Source organism: Coloeus monedula (assembly GCF_965178545.1).
Source record: "Coloeus monedula genome assembly, chromosome: 1".
Taxonomy (NCBI): Eukaryota; Metazoa; Chordata; class Aves; order Passeriformes; family Corvidae; genus Coloeus; species Coloeus monedula.
Genome location: NC_138781.1, coordinates 133,095,078 through 133,117,401, shown reverse-complemented (window position 1 = coordinate 133,117,401; position 22,324 = coordinate 133,095,078). Strand labels below are relative to the sequence as shown.

Below are 22,324 nucleotides of genomic sequence, written 5' to 3'. Positions count from 1 at the left end.
TATGCCAGATCTCAGCTGCGCAGGAGTAATCCATGTTTTTGAAACAATTGGGTATCTGCAGATGCTTGCGAAGAGGCATTTGCTAGCCATCAAGGAAAGACACTAAAATCTATGCATTCAATGTATGCATTTGTCAGGCTTTGCATAGGAGTGCATGTGACAAGTCATGTGTTCAACCTGTCTGCTGTAGTTAATGTCTTTTGGGGAAACAAAATAGTAAAAAGTATACTTAACCAACATAGTGGGAAAGGCAAAGGGTTTCTCAATACACACCATTTCTCAAAAGACATTAAACTGTGTTTGTTCAACATAAACAAATACACCGAGAAGTGTTTTGCCAGAGAAACCATTTCAAGCTATTTACTTAAAGTGTGAAAGAGCTTTGTCAGAGTGAATATGCTTTCTCTAGGACTATGGCTTTTTTGAATTTCAGTAGTAGCTAAACTGTTGTGACAACATACTTTCAGTAATTGTACATGTTTATCAAAATGCAGATGATAAAATTGCTGGTAAGTATAACTTTAAGATAAATTAATTACATTTACATGTATGTGCTGAAATTATGCATTCTTTCTAAAAGCAGAGCCTATCCCATCTGATACTTCAGAAAGGTTCTTGGCATACTTTACAGCTACATGCTGGACTTCTTGAGTTCCAGAGTTTGAATTCTGTCAGTCTAAAACCATTGAGTCCAGCACATTCATAGGAAAGTCAGCCAGGAAAATTAAATTTACATAAACAAATTATTCTATCAGCCTCTGCCCACACCTACCTTCCCCAATCTTATAAATGGTCCAAAATTTCAGTCCTGCCCTCAGACATTTCCAGATATTTGCTGATTCCCTGAAATTACATCTATTGACAAATCATATGCCAGCCTCTGTCTATTTAAATAAGACCATAAAAATGCTAAAATTATAAATTTTCAAAATTTTAGTTCTGTGGACACCTGTAGGATCCTTACTGATGGGCAATACCCTATTGTTCATGGTTATTTCAAGGACAGGTAAATATGATGAAAATAGGAAAATAAGAAGTCTGCAAGAATCCATCAGGAGAAGAGAGAACATGGCGTGTTATATTCAGAATTATGCTTCAGAACGGAATATTTAGACATTAAAGGCAATGGCCCATATACATATATATGTATACATATAGACAGATTTAAAAACAAATTCATGGGGATATGCTGAATGAATCAAACACTCCATTTTGACATAATTGTATTATTGTTAGGATTTTAATAGTATAGCAGGAAAAATTATTGGTTTGCTAAGGAATTTGAGCAAATAATAGATAAGAATATTCTAAATATTATACTGCAAGTCAGCAACGTGAAGTATGAAATACAGTTTGACATACAACTCAATAACAAATCTGCAAAATATAACTTTATTGGTCTTGTTATCAAAATGAAAAAATGCAAATATACTCCACAAATCACTAAGTCTGAAATATAACTCATTCTCAAGAAGATATTTGTTGACTTGATGATTTTACAGGTTTTGTTGCACTGTGGATTCTGTGTTCCTTACACAGAGGAAGAACTGCCATGTAAAACTGTGACATATCTGACAGAACATCACTTTCTTTATTATTAAGGGGAGTTGTTTTATATAATACTACTGCTGAAAAATGTTCAAATGGGTAAGAAGTTAAATACTGCCTTACCCTATTTTTCATCTCTAAATATTGAATGAGCTGAAACAGTTGTTAGAAGATCTGGAAGAGGTACAGCAATGATATCTTTACTGATACCCATTTAATGTGCTACGTATTGGATTTAGCTGGATTTAGCACCTATTATATATAAGTATATATATATGGCTGTAATATTGAACATTCTATTTAATGTCGCTTGGAAAGACTGCTAAACTTCACTACAGCAAAATTGTCATCACAGCGTAGTTCTTACTGGACTGATGTAGTAATGTTACACTATATCTAACATCCTTTCACTGTCAGCAGCCACTAAGAAAAAAGTGGCCTGCAGAATTAATTGATCTTCAAAGCCTGTCTGTAGTCGCATTATATTGTGCATTCACAAAAGCATATGGTTCAGTCTAAAAGCACTTGTAATCAGACCACAAATTTTAAATTGGGCCCCTTATAGGAATGGAGTTGAGAAAGTTACATCATCTCATACAGCATGCCGTATGTTCCACTGAGAGCTATCTGCTCCAAACACACAGTTCACATGTGTGGCTTATTCCCAACTCAGCAAAAACCAGTTCTGAAGCATTTGGAATGTGACATGAATGCAAACACAATGTGCTTACCCAAACAGCGAAAGGTCTGCTCTAACAATACTAGGATAGTCTGTTTAGTATTTTCAAGACAGCAAGTGAACACATATAAATGTAGTAAGTGTATGTTTGGTTTCCAGGATCAATGGTTTTGGCGAGTCAGAAACAACAGGGTGATGGATGGATACCCCATGCAGATTACCTACTTCTGGAGGGGACTGCCTCCCAGCATTGACGCAGTTTATGAAAACAGTGAGGGGAATTTTGTCTTCTTTAAAGGTAAGAAAGCACAAAAGTAAAATTTAGTGTAATACTTTTGACTGTGATGATTTCTTGAAACGTCTTGTTTATTTTTACTAATAATTTGTAAATCTTGTCGCAAATTGGTAGCTGAATGAAGAGTATATACGTAAAGATTTTCTTGTTTGGCAACTACATTTTTAACTTGTGATTACCCTTCACAGTATCAGGTCATTTGCTCTTACATATTCAATAAAAATTTGGAAGTATAAATATGAGACATAGAAACGAAGTGACCTATTATGAAATAATTTTTGAAAAATGTGTTTTAGGAAAACACAATGAACACATTTTCATCATTAATTTTTTTGTCATTCTCTTTGCTTTCTTCCTTTTTACAAATGAATTTCTCATAGATTTAAATGGAATCTCTGCTATATGTACCTCACTGTACTGCATTGTATTTGTTTCATCTAAGAACTGTGATGTTAGGAGTTTCATGTGGGGAAAAATAATCTTTCTCATAGATGTTTATTTAGTATTTTTAAAGAAGCATAAAATCCAGAAAGTAGGTGGTATAGATTGAATTGTTGCTAATAATTCATTCTAAATTTCACTCCAGAAATCAGCTGTTCTTCAAAATCAAGGTTCTTGAGCATCTACCTAATTTAAATTTAATAATAAAATGATCTTATATGTTTAATAAATACATACTTAGTGACAAAAGTCTGAAAATTATGTAAAGTATGTTTTATAAAATAATCATTTGGGAGAAGAAACTGAATAGATAAAAAATATGTGAAAAATTATTCAGCTATTTAGTTTGTTTAGTGTTGTGAATGATTAATTTTTTAACTCATTACAAAAAAAGGTAGATTTTTTAAGTTGTTATATAAAAAATTAATTCATTTTTACAAGTGGAGTCATTTACATGGAGTTAGAAGTAATATTTCAGTCACTACAGTAACAGGATCTTGGGAATGCTAAACAAAAAATATTTAATAACATGCAGAAACACTTCCTAACAGTACAATGAAGATGAAGTTTATGTTTTACTAATAGTGAAATTGTATTTTTTATGTGAATCATAAGGAAAATTACATTCCATATAGTACATTTTCTATTTATATGACTTCAATACAGCAAATGCTTTTACTTCTGTTTCCATAAAATAAACCTCAAGTCATTAACTCTGGGAATTTGATATGGTTGGGAATCATGATCAAGGTACCTCCAAATCTCTATCCCACTGCTTGATTTTTGGGTCCATGGGAAATGGAAGGATAAAAATACTATTCTATAGCTATTCCTTTGCACCACTTCTACAAAGAGCAAAGTAGCTACCCTGTACATTCCAGACTTCTGCCTTGATAATGCTGGGATCCATTACTGAGCTCCAGACAGAAATTATCAAGCTTACTCTTACAGCTGCTTTCTTTTCCTTCCCAGTGACCTTGAAATATGTTTTATCATTATTTGACTCTTCACCCAGTGCTGACTGGCTCCTGTTAGGTCTTAGAGGAATGGGTTGATTCTGTAGTCTGTGGCTTATAGATAACAACAGAAGGAGGAGGGAACCTCTCTATTTTCTGACTGGGAAATTAAATCAAGATTAATTAAAGGAAGCAGGAGCAGCAGGATTGCGGTCTTAGAAGTCAGAATTGTGTTTTCCTTTTTCATCATCCCCACCTTTTGCTATCTGATTTCAGACCAGTTAGTTTTGTGCCTTCTAGCTGATATCATATGATACTTGGATTTTCTGCTGTAGGTGTTTTTCCATATGACTTCTTTTCAAAGTTCCTTCCAATATTTTTCCAATGACATTTGTATTATCCCTTTATTTACCTAGGTCAAAAGCCCTTGTATTTCCATGTGCAATTTTTAAAAAAAATTTTGCTTCTCTGCCACTTCTTCATGACTCTTAATATCTAACTGTTGGAGTTTGTCTATAAGTATAATTCATGTTTTTCCACTGCTACAGAATCAAAAATTTCAGCTGAGTCTTCTGTGTGGGTGCTCTTGAAAATTCCTGTTCCAAGGATCTCAACTGCCTTGTGGAACATGTTTACAGAAATCTATATAAATAGACTGTAGGTAAACAATCATTATCTTGTATCTTCTATTCCCTCACAAAATTTCCTGGGAAAAGAGTACATGCCCTCCTCCCAAAGGTGCTAGAAATAGACAAGTTGATTGTTGCTAAGATGATGATCAAGCAGAATGTGTTATCCAGGTAGTGTGCTTTACCAGTCTAAAATTGGTCCAAACAAGTAAGTTCTAGAAGGAACTTTAAATCTGAAGTTTAGCACACAGATGTGTTAACAAAGCACATACCTAAGCCAATATCCACATCCATTATTCAGAGAATAAAATAGAAAAGATGAGGAGCCAGCAGAGAACTTCTACTGGATTAACATCACTATGCACTCCTCTGACCCGCATTATAATGCTGCCTGTTCCTGCCCTCCTTTAGTGCTGACCCATAATATACTACAAATATACAGGCTAGACATTAGGAAAAAAAAATCTTCACAGAAAGAGTGGTTGGGCACTGGAATGTGCTGCCCAGGGAGGTGGTGGAGTCACCTGGAGGTGTTTAGTAAAAGACTGGATGTGGCCACGGTTTAGTTGGTAAGGTTAGTTCATAGGTCAAACTTGATGGTCTCCAAGGTCTTCTCCAACCTAGCTGATTCTGTGATTCTGTGATAAACTCCTCATCATCCCAGCACAGCTCCATGCACTCCAGGCAGTCATTGACACAGAGGTGATAAACTCCTCATCATCCCAGCACAGCTCCATGCACTCCAGGCAGTCATTGACACAGAGGTGATAAACTCCTCATCATCCTAGCACAGCTCCATGCACTCCAGGCAGTCATTGACACAGAGGGCAACGTCCCCATGCCCTCTTCTCTACCCATGCTTCATAAAGAGCCAGTAGCCTTCCATTCTAATATTCCATTCATAGAAGCCATCTCACCATGTCTCTGTGATGCCAGTAAGATCACAGCCCTGCAGGTGTGCACAAATTTCCAAGAACATCTCCAACTCCTGTTGCTTATTCCCCATAATACGTGTGTTTGCATAGAGGCATTTAATTTGGTGCCCCCAATGAAATCAACTTACTGGCTGGAGTGGCTGGAATTCCTTTGTGCTGTTTCAGGCGCTCTCCTGCTGACCTGTGATCTCTCTCCAGGCTCTGGACATCTCTTGCTGGCACTGGTATCAAACTGGTAGGAGTGGGGTGGGTTGAGGTTCCCCCTCCACCAGCAACTTTAGGTTAAAGCCCTCTTTACCAGCTTGGTAAGCTTATGACTGAGACGCTCTTCCTGTTCCCTGCCAGATGGACTCATCAACCCCCAGCAGACCAGACCATACTCATAAAGTACACAGTAATCTGGTGGATAGCTGCTTATAAAAACCAGATGTTTGCATTCTCGTTATTATTCATTGCCAGTGCCCATGTTGAATGATAATAAGAAGATGGCACCAGAAAGATACCTTTTTATTTTCTATTTTCTTTCTTTTTTTTTTTTTTTAATGAGAAAATGTGAATAGTAAAATTCGTTCTGTGTACCTGTGGGAATTTATATAGTTCTAAAAATGAAATTGTCAAGCCATCTGCACTGTTGAATGTTATGGTAAACCAAATGTAGCAATAGAAAGGCTGCTGTAAAACTCATGCTACCAGTGCCTCCATCATATCATTCAACTGCACTTACCCCATGACCTGACAGTTTTATATTGAAAAATAGATTTACTGTAGTATCAGATCATGGAACAGAGAAATAACAGAAACTTGATGTGGGAAATAGGGAATGGAGAAAAAGGAACCGTGAATAGTAATTTTAAGATCCTAGTAAAAAGACTAGATACAGGCTTGAAAGACCAAAATTAAGAGGACTGTTGACTGGGAAAAAAAACAAACATTGAGGATTAGATATTAAAACTTTAACTGATTTCAGTTACATGTAATTTAAAAATTTGGGAATTCATCTCACCACTCTAACACAGTGATTATATGCCACACACTTCTTGCACTATACATATACCATAATACCAAATAATAGGGACAAAAAACTTCGTTGCTGGCAATCCAGAAGCACAATTATTCAGAACTCAGATTCTATAAAGAAAGAACTACAGTTACTAAAACCTGCATATTTGTTTGCAGTAGTCAGTAGGTTGTTTAACAGTCTGAAGAATATCTAGAATATTGTTATTTTAAGTGAAGCATAGCAATACAGATGTCCTTTATTTCCAGTACTTTTTTTTAGAATGTTGAGAGATAGATGTTGAGAGATTTCAAATAATTGCATGGTTCATCCTTCTCAGCTGTTTCCCTACAGTGATGATATTTAACAAAGCATTATTGCAAGAAGTAAGACATTTTAGCTTTTTTATCACTTGCTTCACTCTCAGCTTCTGACCTTAGCAATCTGCTTCTTATTATATTAGACCTTACATTAGGGAATAAAAGCAGAGACATTAAACATTCTGAAGTTTCAGACTTCATGAAACATGTGGTGCTGTATTCTCTGTGAGAATAACAAATCTACCAATGAGACCTTAAATAAACAACTTTTTAAAATAAACACAGTAGTGGTTTCTGCCAAGGGCATAGGTTATGACTCTGAAAAAGCATTATTTATCTATAAGAAGAATAAAAATATGTCTAGTTTGGTCATAGTTCTTTCCATTATGATCACAATTAATGAAGTCTTACTGACCATTTATAAGTGGAAGTGGAATATGAGCTACATGGAAGCATACTGACTTTAGCATTAGTATGTGCTACACTTAAAGTTACATAAATATGTTAGAAATAAAATTATCTCATGCTCATCACAGTTGGGCATCTTTTGAGCTGGTTTTCAGCTTTAGCTTCTCCTGACATCAGGTTTTGATAAATATTCTGTTGATCAGATCAATTCTCTGATCAATAGTCACCCACTTTCCTCCAGCTGAGAGATAGAAAAAAAATCCAAAACAAGACCAGCAACAAACCTCCTAAAACCTCCTAAAAAACCGACCAAACAAAAAACTGAAGTGAAAACTGTCAGCCAGATGGAACATTTGGATTTCTTATATACAGTATTTCTCATTAACAATCAACACAGTTATAGCAGACTAAACATGTCTTCTAAAGCAAATGTTAAATAAAATTCTCTCTACTTAGCATCAATAGGACTTGCTCACATATGTTAGAGCTCTCAATGCTCCACTGTCTACTTAAAATACAGTTAAATTTACCTTTTCTCTGTTTTCTAAGAAGAATTTGCTTCTTAGTAAGAAATTATGTGAAGAATTCAGTTTCTTAAGTCTGTACCCACATTTACACTTTCCTTTTACTTCAGTATCTCTGAATATGCAAAAAATACCTGGCTCAGTGGTGCTGTCACTTATTATGGTTTATGCATAACCATTGTTTATTTTGGTATGACCTGATCTTGTTAATAGTTAATTTTGCCTCCTTGGGTATGGCTGGTAATGATCTATTCATAACAATTGCTTTGACTTCTATTCCTTGTGAGGTACAGAGAAAAGTATTGGCATTACATACATCACAGCATATGCCTCGCAATGCTGTGCAACAGCTGTCATTTTGAATGATCTTCTGAAACAGAAATGAGCTGGCTCAGGATCATTCACTGGATGCCATCTGTTGTTCACACCATAAGTACCAACTAGTAAGGTCCAAAGCGCATGACTTCTCTTATCACTGCATTTGAAACTGCCATTAACATCTGAAGCCTTCTGTGTCCAGTCATGTGAATTGGAAAAAGATAAACCACATAGGAGGAGGGACAGAGAATGGAAGATGCTCACCTCTGTCATTATCAAACCCTATAAAGGAAATTTTATAAGGCATCTCAGTAAAGGTAAATCTCAGGTTAGCAGCAACCTTAATCCCAGGTCAACAGAGAATTCAGCTTTCCATGACTGTTCTTCATAGATCTCTGTGTCTCTTTTATTTTCAGTACTTTAAATGGCTGTGTACATACTCATTCTTTGAGTCCTTTTGTCCTTCAACTGGCAGGGGAGCGAAGATGGATCTGTTGAGCAAACTGTAGTGTCTGTGTTTGGAAGTGGGTGACAAGCAGCTGTAAAGAAGATGATAAAAAATTAACTCTGGAAACCCAGCATGAGAAGCATGGAAACTATACCCCCTCTCCTAATTAAACTCTGAAGAAATGAAAGCATGCTTAAAATCACCACAGTGCAAACAGGGAGATTAAAAAAACCCCTTCCTTTAAACAAACATTTAATACCACTGAGGGATAGCTAAAATATAAAACCAACTGCAAAACAGCACTCAGGATTTTCCCTCTTGATGATTCTGGCATACACCTGATCCTAGGTCTTTGGGGTAATATTACGTTTCCTTATAAAATATTTATACAACACAGTACCTTAACCTCCTAAATCTGTGTACCAGACTGTCTAGCCTTAAAGGTAAGTACAAAAACTAATGTGAACAGCCACGATTTTCTCTCTTACATCCTCTTTCCAAATGTATTTGAGCAAAATATGTTTTCAAATTTTTCCCCTTATATTTTAAATATCATTGTCATGCATAGCAATGGATAGACCAAAGTGAAGTATCCAATAAGGCCAATACAATATATATGTTCATGGATCTTGTCTAGATTTTTCTGTGATTTATCTCAGAAGGGTCCATGTGATGTCAAAGAGTATCTTCTCCTTCAGTGTAATTATTACTAAAACTAGCGATGCTTTTTGGAAACAATGATGATGGTAGTGCATTGAAGAGAAAATAAACACATGGTTCTTACACAATGGAGCCTATAGTCTATCTTGAGAAGAGTGTCCCTGTGGTCTAGATGACATAATGCAAAGAGAAGACAGGCATCAAAGCAAGCCCATCAGATAAGTACATAAATGCAAGTTATGCCCCCCCTTCCCTATTTCTAGGGGATACGTGGGGATCTTTATTCCCTTTTTTCAGCCAAAGCTGTCTGTGTTTAAAAGAGAAATCTCTGCTGAAAAGACACAGGTGAGAAGTAAGTTTTGAAGAAGAATTAGGAAAAAGCAGAAATGTAAAACAGAGAAGATACTTGCAAGATTAGCACAGGTGGCACACTATACTGAGAAGTTCCTAGGAGGACAACAAAATTACTGGGGAAAATGTTGGACTATAGGCTTAAAATTAGGTGAGATAATCATGGAAGTGTTCAGTGAAGAAGAGCTTGGCCAGGAACCTAGAGGAAAATCTAATGCTTGGAAACTGGCGTTGTGGGCTGGTGAGGTAAGCTATCCAGCTGGAAGAGAGAGTGCAGGAAGCATCCTCTCCCACAAACTGGTACAGAGGGCATCTGTGCTATTAAACACTGGTGCAGCTGCTACTTCTGTAGGCATAGATCCCTACGTATACAGTATATTTATCTAGTAACTGCAGTTACTCCTCTAGCAGTAGGGGTTTCAGCCACTCAGCATTGCAGTCCAGGAAGCCCTGGTACCCTGAGTAACCTGGGTAATCTGAGGTTTGTGTAGACACTGTGCTAACATCAACTGGAGCCATACAACTACCTTGTATTTTCAGCATGCAGTAAGTCAGTTGGGTGGTTTTGAATGATTTGTCACCTACAGACAAAGCTTAAGTCTTACTGCCACTGGCAAGCCCCCATTAGTTTCAGCGACAAAAGGTTTTCACCTCTGCGACTTCAGATTCTCAGTTTGCTGTCTTTAGGCCACACTAAAGAAAATACGTTAAAAAATTAAATTCTATGATTATTTCTGAAATAATCATACATCCTTCATAAGTAATTTAACTTCTTGAGGAGAAATACAGAGTAGTAAAATTCTATGGCCTCTATGAGGCTGTAATTTCTATTTTTTTTTTTTCTTATTTTCTTATAAAATTCACTCTTTCCTCATGAAACATAAAACTGTTGCATAGTTTTTTCTGTAAATGTCTTACATTATCAACCACACAGCCTCTTAAGATGATTTCATTTTCATTCTACTTTTGATCACTACATAGTTAGTATCAAAATATTCTGTGGAGTTTTTTGAAGAAAAGTGCTTTATAAATGCAAGATACCCATAAAGCATATTTAATTTTGCATTATCTGCAGTGATAGAACATTTTTCCTTTCACAGTATTTGGAAGAACCATTACTATAGACCTTTGGGAGACTTTCTTAGGAGTGTGTTAATATTTATACTGAGAGTACTGATGACTAACACTTGTATGTGTGTGTATATATATGCTTTTGTACAGGTAACAAGTTCTGGGTTTTCAAGGACACTACTCTTCAGCCAGGTTATCCTCATGATTTGATAACACTTGGAAGTGGAATTCCTTCCCATGGCATTGATTCAGCAATTTGGTGGGAAGATGTTGGAAAAACCTACTTCTTCAAAGGAGATAGGTTGGTATAGGATATCTGCAAGGGAACAATTCAATGGATATCAGCTAAACATGTTAAGCTTTTCCTCTATTTCTCAAAAGAAGGAAAACTGTGAATGAAATTAACTCCTCCTGCATAGATGGCTGCACTGCTTTCACATCTTACAACCTAAATTATATTTGTGCGAATATCCTGGAATGGGTATATGTATATCCAGTAGAAAAGTTATGTTTTAGAAGTCAACAGGCAAGTCACAAATTTAAACTTAAATATTCAAAGTGATGTGTTTATGTACACTTTTACCTCTTTCTTTCTATCTACATTTCTAAACCCCAGCACATAAGCAGGCAAGACATGATTCAAAGCTTTTAAGGTCAGTGAAAATTACTTCTTTACTACTATTTCATGAGGTAAAAAAGGGAATTCAGAGCTAAACCTGGGAGCTAGAGAAGAATTTGAGCATTTTCTTTGAATTACTTCTAAATAAATCTTATAGGGACACATATTTATGATTAATAATGAAAGAAAACCCAACACAACCCCACAAAAAAAAAAAAAAAAACAACCAAAGAAAGAAAAAAATGTAAAATCCGAGGTTTTTCTATTCCTGCAATACTTTGCTAGTCACTTAGTGTCTGTATCTTTATTTACCTGTCAATAAAATAAGGAAAAGAATATTTGTCTGCTTTATAGACATGTCAAGAGAATTCATTACTTTTGAAACACTGCAAGTTATCTGAATGATGGATTTTACAGGTTTTTAGTATGATACTCTTTGTTGATGTATCACTGTGCAAATTTTGTGTGCTCAGAGACAAATTATTCTATATTAGTAACATTAATGTTTCTATTAGTGTTATTAAAAGTAGGATTGCTTTTGTTATTCTGTGGTACTTAGTGTTCTCAGACACTAATAGTATTCATGGATCACTTAAGAAATCAATTTAATGCACATCATAGAATATGTTTAGCATACTACAGTTGGTAATTTTTTAGCAGTACTGTAAAAATTGCATTACAGATTGCTGCAACAAATTTTATTGTTAAAGGTTTTTTTATTATTTAAAAAAATATAGTTCTCCAACACTCATGGTAAGGGAAGTAGATATCTAAGTAAAATTTTGTAATGTTTTAAAACTAGGTATCATTTCAAGCAATCAATTTTCATAGTGAGTAGAAGATGGCTAAATAATTTGCTTCCTACAGTTGAGTCAATTTTTTTTAAAATTCAAATTCATTTTCAGGTAATAATTTTCCACCTCCACATACATATTGTAAAAAGATGTACAGTAGGAATCTTTTGTGACTTGTACTTCCTTTAGACTTTATTCAGCAGTGTCCTTTTATATTTCCATGCATAGGCAGCTACTTATAGTCAGGACTTTCCTAAAACACGGTTGGTAGTAACAGAAGACAAAAAGAACTAGCAGAGAAAACATGTGCTGGCAGAAAAGTTGCTACTTAGCGCTAACAAGCACAATGAAACTCAGCAGGATATAAATGCAATACGGAATGTTAGAAGAAGATTGAACATGAGCCTTGCAGAGATAATTGAGCCATTACAGGATATTGACCATCAGTAGGAATAAACCCTTACAACAGTTTCTCAATGTGCATTGCTTACAACATCAACTATTGGCTATAAAATAAAAATAATAATAAAAATGTCCAAACAAAAAAATAAGCAAACAAGAAAATCCCATTAACCAAACCAGTAAGAAGATCTAAAAGTCAAACGAATGAATAGTCATATGTCTAAAGCAGCTCATGTATGGAACATTATTTTTGATATTTGACATTATCTTTGATATTTGACATTATCTATTTCAACACTAATGATAATTGTTCCAAATAATTGTATGAAACCCCAAAAGGGGAAGAATTGACTACAGAAAACATTAGTCCCTCTGCCATTCCTCTCCTACCAGAAGTGAGTCATTTGAGGCTAGAAGATAATTGGTTTGATGAACTTCTTGACATGTCCTAGTTTATGGCCCTGTATGTTGTGACTGGTTTTATGCACTTTAGAGTTTAAATTGATGGTTTTTCTTCATAAAACATAATCATCCAATGGCTCAGGATATCATTAAGTCAATAGGCTTAGATATAGAACATATATTAGCAAATATTTTCCAAATTCCCTTTTTCTAAAGCTATGAAGCGGACTTTCATTTTTTTTCCCTCTGTTGCTTTGTCAGTCTTTGAGATACAGTAAGAAATTTATATAGTTCTTAGAGCTCAAACCATTGTTAGGGAGTTTGCTTGTGAATATTTGGCATGCCAAGTAGAATCAAGACTAGGCTTTTCCTTACCCTGTAGACATGTTCATTATTCCAGCACAGACTGTTGAGGTGGTGTTGTGATCAGTCCTTCCCTAATAGGATTTCTCATCAATGATGAAAACCCAGCAGTTTTGTGATTTCTGAGTATGCACTGAGTATGTCCTCAAAGACTTTAAATGACAAAGTATGTTTTTGTAAGTCATTTAGGGCTAGTGGAAAACCAGAGGTTATTAAAAGAAGGAGCTCAAAAAGGTGAAAAGATTGGAAGAGAAAAAGGAAAATGAGAGGAATTATCCAGGATGGAAATAGAGTTCTGGAATAGAGGGAGAGAAAAAGAAAATATATTTGTAAAAAAAAATCCAAACTGAGGACCAAAAAATTAAGAGTTAAAAGATGAGGAAGAACTGGTTTCAACAGTATTAATGTCAGAGCTTTGTTTAATACTTCTACATGTTCTTTTTGCATGTAAAATTTCAAAGACGTTACATATCCAAATAAAGAGCATTGTTTTGTTGGCTGGTAGCTGATGTATATGTGACTAGATTAAGAATTGAGGCTATAAAAATAATTCAAGCATAAGAAAGAAAAAATAAATACAAATGTCTTTTTAATCTCACTTGCCACCCCCTAACCCATTTGAAATCTGCCATCTTTTAGTTTAATTGAAAGTTTAAAGCCAGAGAAATGCCCCACAGGGAGAAATACCGAAGAGTTTAGACCACTATACATTTAGAAAAAGATTAAAATGTGAATCAATTGGAATGCCTAAGTACCTTCACAGGGACAAAATATCACCCCCTTAAGAATTTTTTAATATATGACGAGATCATAACAAGGATTTCTAAAAACTGAAGTCAAAAATTAATTCAAATGAGAAACAGGGTCAATTTTTTAGCAGTAACCAGATTATCAATGATAGTGATAAAACTATGCTCTAAATTAATGGAGTCAATCAAAATATGAAATGACCCACCAAAATATTAGGATACACAGAGGATATTAGAGATGTAGTATTCTTAGAACCAGCTTGTAAGATATGCATAGCAATTTAATCAGCAGTATAAGGAAACAGAAATTATCAATATTATGTGTAAGTGTATATAAATCACAAGTGTAAATACTTCTCAGATGTTCAGGATTACTAGAATTGCATGCTGAAGCTTTTAAAGTTTGAGAAGGGCTGGCTGGCAAAAAGTCACAAAACCGGGTTGAATTTTGTAATTCACTGCATCTGTTTAGTGATAATGAAATGAAAAGCTACATATGAAGAGTTAAATTAAGATCACTGGAGGTATTTTAATCTGAATCTACCACCACTTTCATTATTAAAATATTATCTAAAACACTAATGTATATTGGTTTTTTTGTATATGTTGCATTTCTCTGTGTCATTATGCAAAAGTCCTAGGCATCAAAATTCTAGAGATTATAAGTGAGATGCATGCTGATTTAGTTGCTGAAGTGCAAAAATCTTTTATCTTCTATCTGTTTACATGAAACAGCAAATAGATTTATTTGTAATCTAGTAGTATGTTCAAAGAGAAGAAATCCAGTGTTCCCACTTGTGGCTAATGAATGTAGCAAGTGTTAGAAGGGGAAAACACAAAGTTACTCATCTGCTACCTTACAAATACACTTTTTTTTCCTTTAAAAAATATTTCAGGTACTGGAGGTACAGTGAAGAAATGAGATCCATGGACCCTGGCTATCCCAAACCAATCACAATTTGGAAAGGTATCCCAGAATCTCCTCAGGGAGCCTTTGTTCACAAAGAAAATGGTATGCAAACAAATTCTTGTTTTAATGATTTATTTACATCCTTTATGTAAGATAGAGTAGTAGAGGGATGATTGACTATTCAGGTAAAGTAGTTAAGGAATTCTTGATATCTGAACAGAATATTTCCTGCTATAGAACTGGCTTTAGTGAAAATGGCTCTTTGTTTGCACTGTACTGTTTAACGCAGGGCTGAAAAAGCTTTCAAATTTAGTATTATAAACCTTACCTTCCATTCTTTTTTTCTTCTATCTTAATTATTTTTTTTTTCTCTGCTGAATTATTGTACCTCTTAAAACAAGCTTCATAAATACAGTATATCGCTGTTGAATTTTCAAGGTATCGCCTGTTTAAACAGCTTAGAAGGTATTGTTTTAATTCTAAAAAACTAGGAAAGGGAAGCAAAATCTTTATCTAAGCAGAAATATCCCAATGAATGTATGTAAATCAAAGATGTCATAAGTCCATGACATAGAAAGGCAGATAACAGGGATTTTAATGTGATATGTTAGTACCTTTTTCAAGATGCATCCATACCTAGAGCCTGGAATCTCAGCTGGGCACACCTCAAAACAAATGAGAGCAGCCAAAATCTCCTCCATCTTAGGAGAATTCAGTGCTACCCAGAGAATGGTGGCCAGCTCCCAACAGAGCCCTCAGTTGCAAAGAGTTTTTAGATCCTTTCGATGGGAATAAGAACATGCATTTGTTGTATCCTATCATTGTTGGACAATTGTTATATGGCATATATGATTTATTTATTAGTAGGTTCTGGGTTTATTATGTTTGCCTCATAAGGCAGGACACATCTATTGCCATATTATTTTAATTTCCTTTTAATAAGAAAATAAAAATATTTCTTTCCTTTTATAAACATTTTAGTCTCCTATTTCAACCTCTAACTTGATTAAGTAATTTACCATGGAAATGTTTGGGGTTTTTTTTTAGAAATATATTTAATTGCTTCCTTGCTTTGTGTCTGTTTTAACCAGAAGAGACCCTGTCTGAATTTTGTCCTTTTGGCTAGAATGGATTTTTTGTGTTGCTTTTAACTGGAAAGTAGGTCAGTCAAGATGATATTCTGCATACATCACACTCAATAATTAACTGTTTTTAAATAGACATATATGTGGAAATAGTCACAAACATTATAGAAATAGATATAACTGTATTTACATGTATGTCTTTGTATATATATCTATCTTTGTATATTTATGTATATAAATATATATTCTGTACTGAGTTCAGGGCCATGTGCCTCCCATTAAAAATGAAAACTAACTTACTGTAACACCCAGAGCAGTGAGTTTGAAAGCACTACAGAGGCAGAGCAGGCATTCCTAAGGCAGGAAAGACTTTGGGTAACATAAAAGCCACTTCTCTTTCTAACCCCAGTGTTTTTGATAGTCTGATGGGCTCTTTGGATGTGGAGGTGCGTAAAACATGACATGAGATTGTGGAGGAGGTGAAAGGAAAGAGGGAATTTTTGAGCATCTCAGAAAGCCTATAAGGGCCCCAGGGCAGAAAAATGGACTGAAAATGACACCATAAAGTTCCCAAGAAGAACACTAAGACATTTTCCCTGAAATGAGGAAAATAGACGTCTTAAGAAACAGTTCATAACTTTGCTGTTGTTTGTATGAGGATAGAAGGAAACAAAAGCAGATGCAAATAAGAAAAAACACAGCTTATTTGGAAAGAAATTGATTGCATTTTGCCTGAAACTGCTTTTATTTCTTTGGATAGAAGCAGAGTTGATAAAGAACTTTTACTATAAACCTTCATGAGGGAACAACTGAAAGCTTGTCTTTCAGGGAATCCATTACATTTTAAAGCATAGTTTTTTTCTTTCTTTTGTCTTTCTATTGTGAAAACTATGCAAATGAACACCTACAATAACTCTCATCATGCAGGAGTTTCCTTCAGTGATGGCAAAAATTTTGGGTAATCTTGCATTAAGAGTCTTGGAAAGGATAAGAAAAACCAATTTCTAGTCAATGTCCTGACTCAGTATCCTAAAAGCTTGATAAGGTACAGGTAACACCTTTGAAACTCTCCCTGCTACTTCCCATATTGTGATTTGTTTTCTAAAACTTTGGTAGAAACTCTTGGGAGGAGGTGGAGAAGAAATTTCCTTTCTTTTGCTACACAGAATCTGAGATGAGACAAAGTTCTCCAAATTGGAGAAATCTTTCTCTCTGCATTAAGAGCAGCACAGAAATTTTAACTTTCCAACTAGAAATTCTGCTAAAGTGGATGGTGGGACAATTTTTAGGTAGAAGGAGGAGAAAAGGTAGTCTGCTTTATTAGTCCACGGGCCTTTTTTTTGCCTTGTACTTACTAAATAAGTACATTTGACATGGTAGTGACTGCTAAGCCCTTCAGTGCTGTTTGTGTCACGTATTGCCCTCACTACTCAGTGAGTACCTAGAAATTTGTAAGGAGCAGCTCTCAAAGCAGGCTTAACACATCTAGCAGATTAGATGAAATCACTTTCAACAGTTGTGTGGAGTCGTTTGATCTGTCAGGAGAAGCAGTAAAACTACTCAGTCTCTTAGAACTATCTTTGTCTGCTGGTAGCTTCCATCTTTCAGCTGTAACTGACTATTATCCTGGTTCCTACCTCAGCAAAAATAGCAGAAAAGTTTAAACTATGTTCAGAGTTTTCCACTGGAAAATGTGCTCTAATTGAAAAAAATTGTATTGGATTCTAGCAGCTGGCAATTCCTTTGCTGCTTTGATTTTATGAGTTTTAATTTGACCTTTTGCTGCATAATATCAATTACTACTAACTAAAGTCTGTATTCTGACTTACCTGTACCCGATGTATGCATACATGTATTCTGCATGTATGTATGAATACATAGATTTAGAGATGTCACATCTGTATATGGTTTCTATATATGTATTAGAGTATTGATAGGGATAATATATCAAATTTCTATACTTCAAATATTTGTCCATGGCCAGGATGTGCAGTACTTTCTGAAGTGCATATTGTTATACTGAATGCAAAGATAGGGTAGCTGTGGTTCAAAATACTGAAATTTTGCATTTGATAATGCTTTCCATTTTAAAACTTCGTCATATTTAAAGAATTCCAGTCGTCTGTTAGGTTTTATTCCAATCAGAATAGAAGGCATTTTCTGAACAAGTCTAGCGACTGTCTTGATACAGATCAGTCGTTTTTTTATCTTTACTTTTTTTTTTTTTTTTAATTGTATTAGATCTTTCTACAAATCTACTTACGTATTTTCAAGTAATAAAACTGCAAGAGATTAAGGAAAGGAAAAATGAAAATGGTACCTTTTCATTTGCTAGGAAGGCTATTAAAATTACAAAAATACCTAATGTAGAAGAATGTTGAAATGCTCAAGTTTTTCTGAAAAGTTGTAGTAGGGGTTGAAGACTTTTTACATTTTGAGCTGCAAAATATACTATCAAATATTTCTTTTTTTATTTTAGAATTGAAAGAAAATAACCATTGATTGAATAGGTGCTTAATAATGTTATCTCCAGATAGCCAGTTACCAGCCTTTTCAGGAAGCATTGGAAACTACAAATAGTGCCCAATCTGCCTTAGTAGCCTTTAATACTGCAGGAAATATATGAGATGTGTAAAGTGAAGACAAGGAAAAATTCAGCTATTTCCATTCAGTTCATATACAGTAGGAGAAAGTTCACCCATCCTGAAGGTTTGTGTCTTGCCAGATCAATGTCATTTTTCAGCTGGGATAATAAAGTAGTATAGATTTTCAGCAAGAGTCAAGTTTGTTTTACTATTTAAGCCTGTTTAATGATAACATTGGATTGTGCCTGAATGAACAAATATTGGGTCTTTAAAGAAAACTTAAATCTGGTGTACACCTGTTTTCTCATGTGAGAGATGCTGTTATTTCATCCAGTCTCCTGAAGTACAGCAATAGGCTATGTGAGATTAAAGAGGGTCAGTTCTCACTTCTGGATAGCATAGCATAGCATTGCAATTTGTTTCAGTAGACTTCCCATCTTGAAAAGGTCGTGATGCTTTAAAGTCCTGTCGCTGAGGATTCCAATCCAGTTGGTTTTTCAGTGAATGAACAAACTGGACAAACCTTGATTTGTCATAGACCATATTCTCTGGAATTCTTTGATTATTTTTGTAGTAATGAAAGAAAATAAAATCCCAGTTTACTGAATAAAAGAACAACTAAAGAACAAACGAACAAACAAAAAACCCAAAACAAAATTCCCAAACTTAATGTTAGATTTTCTAGAGACAGTAAAGAAATAAAATTTGTCAAGAAGATTTGAAAGACCTATAACTGAATTCTATTCCTTATGTCTTTTGAATTTTTTAATTACAGAAAAAATGATACCAGTAATTTCCATCGTGATATATTGTTGACATGATTTCATATGACCATGAATGACTTCAACTTTCTTCCTCAGGCTTCACATATTTCTACAAAGGAAAAGAGTACTGGAAATTCAATAACCAGATGCTCAGGGTGGAACCTGGCTATCCCAGATCCATCCTCAAGGATTTTATGGGTTGTGATGGACCAACAGACCGAGATAAAGACCGACACAGCCCTCAAGATGATGTTGACATTGTCATCAAACTGGACAACACAGCCAGCACTGTGAAAGCCATAGCCATCGTCATTCCCTGCATCCTGGCCTTGTGCCTCCTTGTCTTGGTTTACACTGTGTTCCAGTTCAAAAGGAAAGGAACACCCCGCCACATACTGTACTGCAAACGCTCTATGCAAGAGTGGGTGTGATGTAGGGTTTTGGTTTTTTCTTTCCCTCCTAGGAGTTTGTGGTAACTTGAGATTCAACACAAGAGCTGTTATGCAGTTTCCTAGCAAGGAGCGGGCATCTGTCAGTCTGAAACAAAGCTGATCTTTAAAACCCAGGGGGTTGCCTGTCCTGCACATGAGTGGCGATTCGCTCAGCTGGGAAGTTTCCATGATACACAGTATCTGCTGTTTCTTCAGTCCTTTGTCTTTCTTTGTCATTAAATTCTAGGCCTTTCCTCTGCACGCTCAATGCCCTATAAACTATCAGGATTAACTAACGAAGAGGAATAAAAATATCTCCAATGTTTCTACATTTTTCCCTTAAGGCCTGTTCCCCTTTGAAAAATTTTTTGCTGAAAGTAAATTTTTTTAGAGAAACACAACAACCAACAATGGAACTTTCAGGAAAGTGAGAAGACCCAAAACAGCTTTGTCTCCAAAGAGGATTGCTTTCTGTCTGCTACGGATAAAGTCCTATACTCCTACTTCCAGTTTTGTCAGGTGGGAGGCTTGGATGACACGCAGGACTTCAGACTGTTTGGACAGCCATTTTCCAACAAACAAGGGGCCAAAATATCTGCAATATAGTAACAGCCTTAATAATACATTCATTTTGTGTTTTTTACAGCTGCTCTGGGCTACATCCTCAATGTTTTAAACTCATATTCAATACTATATTCAAGCAGAACCTTTTTATTGGTTTGATTTTTGGTTAGTTTTCCTACATTATCTTTCCCAAGCTGTACCAAGCCAACTGCTCCAGGCCTTTTATAGGTCTGTCAGGAGCACTCATTCCAAAGCATGGTAAAAAGGAGTGTGTCTCTGAAGTGGATTTCAATAAACTAAAACAACAGACATGCTATTGAGAAACTTGACACTGGCATTATATTGGTGGTGTAACCCTTTGAGAACTATTGCATCCAGTTTTCAGAGTCTGGTGGTTGTTAATCTTGGTCATCATTCAACTATAGAATTGTGTTTGGGTAATACAGGTTTTAAAAGAAAATCAGTTTTTCAAAACAGATTTCTTGTGACTGCAAGTGTTTTTAATTATTTGCATTATTGATAGAAAAGCATTTGTAACATGAATAGAAAACAAAATATATTTACCAGCTACTTTCTTGTTAAAGGAACCAAATGTATTTTAGTAATTTCTACCACTTATCAAGAATTTTTCTGAGCTGGCAACAATTTTATAGCTTAGCCTCTTACCTTAAGCATCTTGGATTTCTCTTTTGAAACTATGTTGCATGACAATTCAATTTGCCTCTGCAGGGGTAGAGTTACAGTTTCAAAGGAAAGCTAAGATGATGACTCTGATAGTGCATGAGTATCCTCTGGTGTGTTACCCCTTTGCATGTTCATCATAGTTCTCAAAGGGTTACAATTTCTGGCCTTCAGTCAAACATGGTATCACTGACAGAGCCAAGGAACCGCCAAAACATTTTGTCATTCTGTGTAATTTGTGCTAACAGCAGTATTGTCATTTTCATGTGACCTGCAGAGCAGGTTTGTATCAATAATTTTTTCCTAGAGAAAAGTCAGCAACTGACAGACCTCTTTATTGATTTTAGGAGCTGCTTCTTGCAGTGATAGGCTTTACAGTCACTGGGCTGTGAACTTATTAAAGATGGTCAGAATGATGCACCCCAAAAGTCAGACACCTGGTTTTTTATGAAAGCCAGGATTTGAGGGGAGTAGCTTTTGCAACAATGAACAGCTTGCCTTGAACTTGATTATTGACCTGTTGACTGTCATTACCAAGTTAAACATTGTCTTCTGTGAACAGCTTCACTGTCTGAATTTCCTTAAAGTGTACTGTCCTATGTCTTTGACCTTTAACTTACAAACTGGCACAAACTGAAGGGAATCTGGTGTTGCAAATGAACTAAGATGAGTTTTATTTCTTGAAAGGCCTGGTAGACATGATCCAAAATTTGAGAAAAAAAAAATTGAAGTGTTTTAGTAGGAGAGAAATGACATAGACTAAAATATTTATGATAGGTCTGTAGAAAGGTATTTTGCTATGTATACATGCACACTCTAAAAATGAATTACAACAGAAGTTAATTTTTATTTAACTTGAATACAATTTTCAGTATAAAATTATTATTTCTACAAATATCTAGTTATTAATGAAAACGTTATAGGAAAGTATTAAAATACTTGAAATGGCCAGTGTGGGCTTTTACATAAAATGAGACTTTTATACTATGTTCAACCAATTTCTTACTGGTTTCTTAATCCACATAACTGGATCACTTTTTAGAGAGTGTAGGTATATATACATATATATTATGATTATTATTGTTTTTGGTAATGGATAGCTTGACTGCCTTGAATTTATATTTATATTGAGCATAGCATGGAAAATAGTATGCCTTTTTTTCAATTACATGATTTTGTATTGATTTGAGGACTTATGAACATATGTGGCATGCTATAAAGCATTGCAAACTTACTTCGTAGAGCATAAACAGATATACATATGTATGGTTAACAAAAATGAAGATTAGAAAAAGATATAGTTTTACAACAAATATGCAATGCAGATGGCATTTTGGAGATGTTTTGTAGAAGTACTACATACTCTAGCTTAGAAGCGCACCAGTATCAGCCCAT

At 35.1% G+C, this 22,324-nt stretch overlaps 1 protein-coding gene across 1 annotated transcript in view; it reads left to right on the top strand.

Moving 5' to 3' along the window:
- Positions 1-19,684, top strand: part of MMP16 (matrix metallopeptidase 16) — a gene marked incomplete at both ends in the record, with an annotated part of 162,874 nt that extends 143,190 nt beyond the window's left edge. Inside the window, 4 exons of the mRNA XM_082298872.1 lie at positions 2,387-2,525; positions 10,731-10,881; positions 14,806-14,921; positions 19,350-19,684. Of these exons, the coding sequence (XP_082154998.1) occupies positions 2,387-2,525; positions 10,731-10,881; positions 14,806-14,921; positions 19,350-19,684 (741 nt within the window). The remainder of the gene's footprint in view (positions 1-2,386; positions 2,526-10,730; positions 10,882-14,805; positions 14,922-19,349) is intronic.
- Between the last annotated feature and the right edge of the window lie 2,640 nt (positions 19,685-22,324).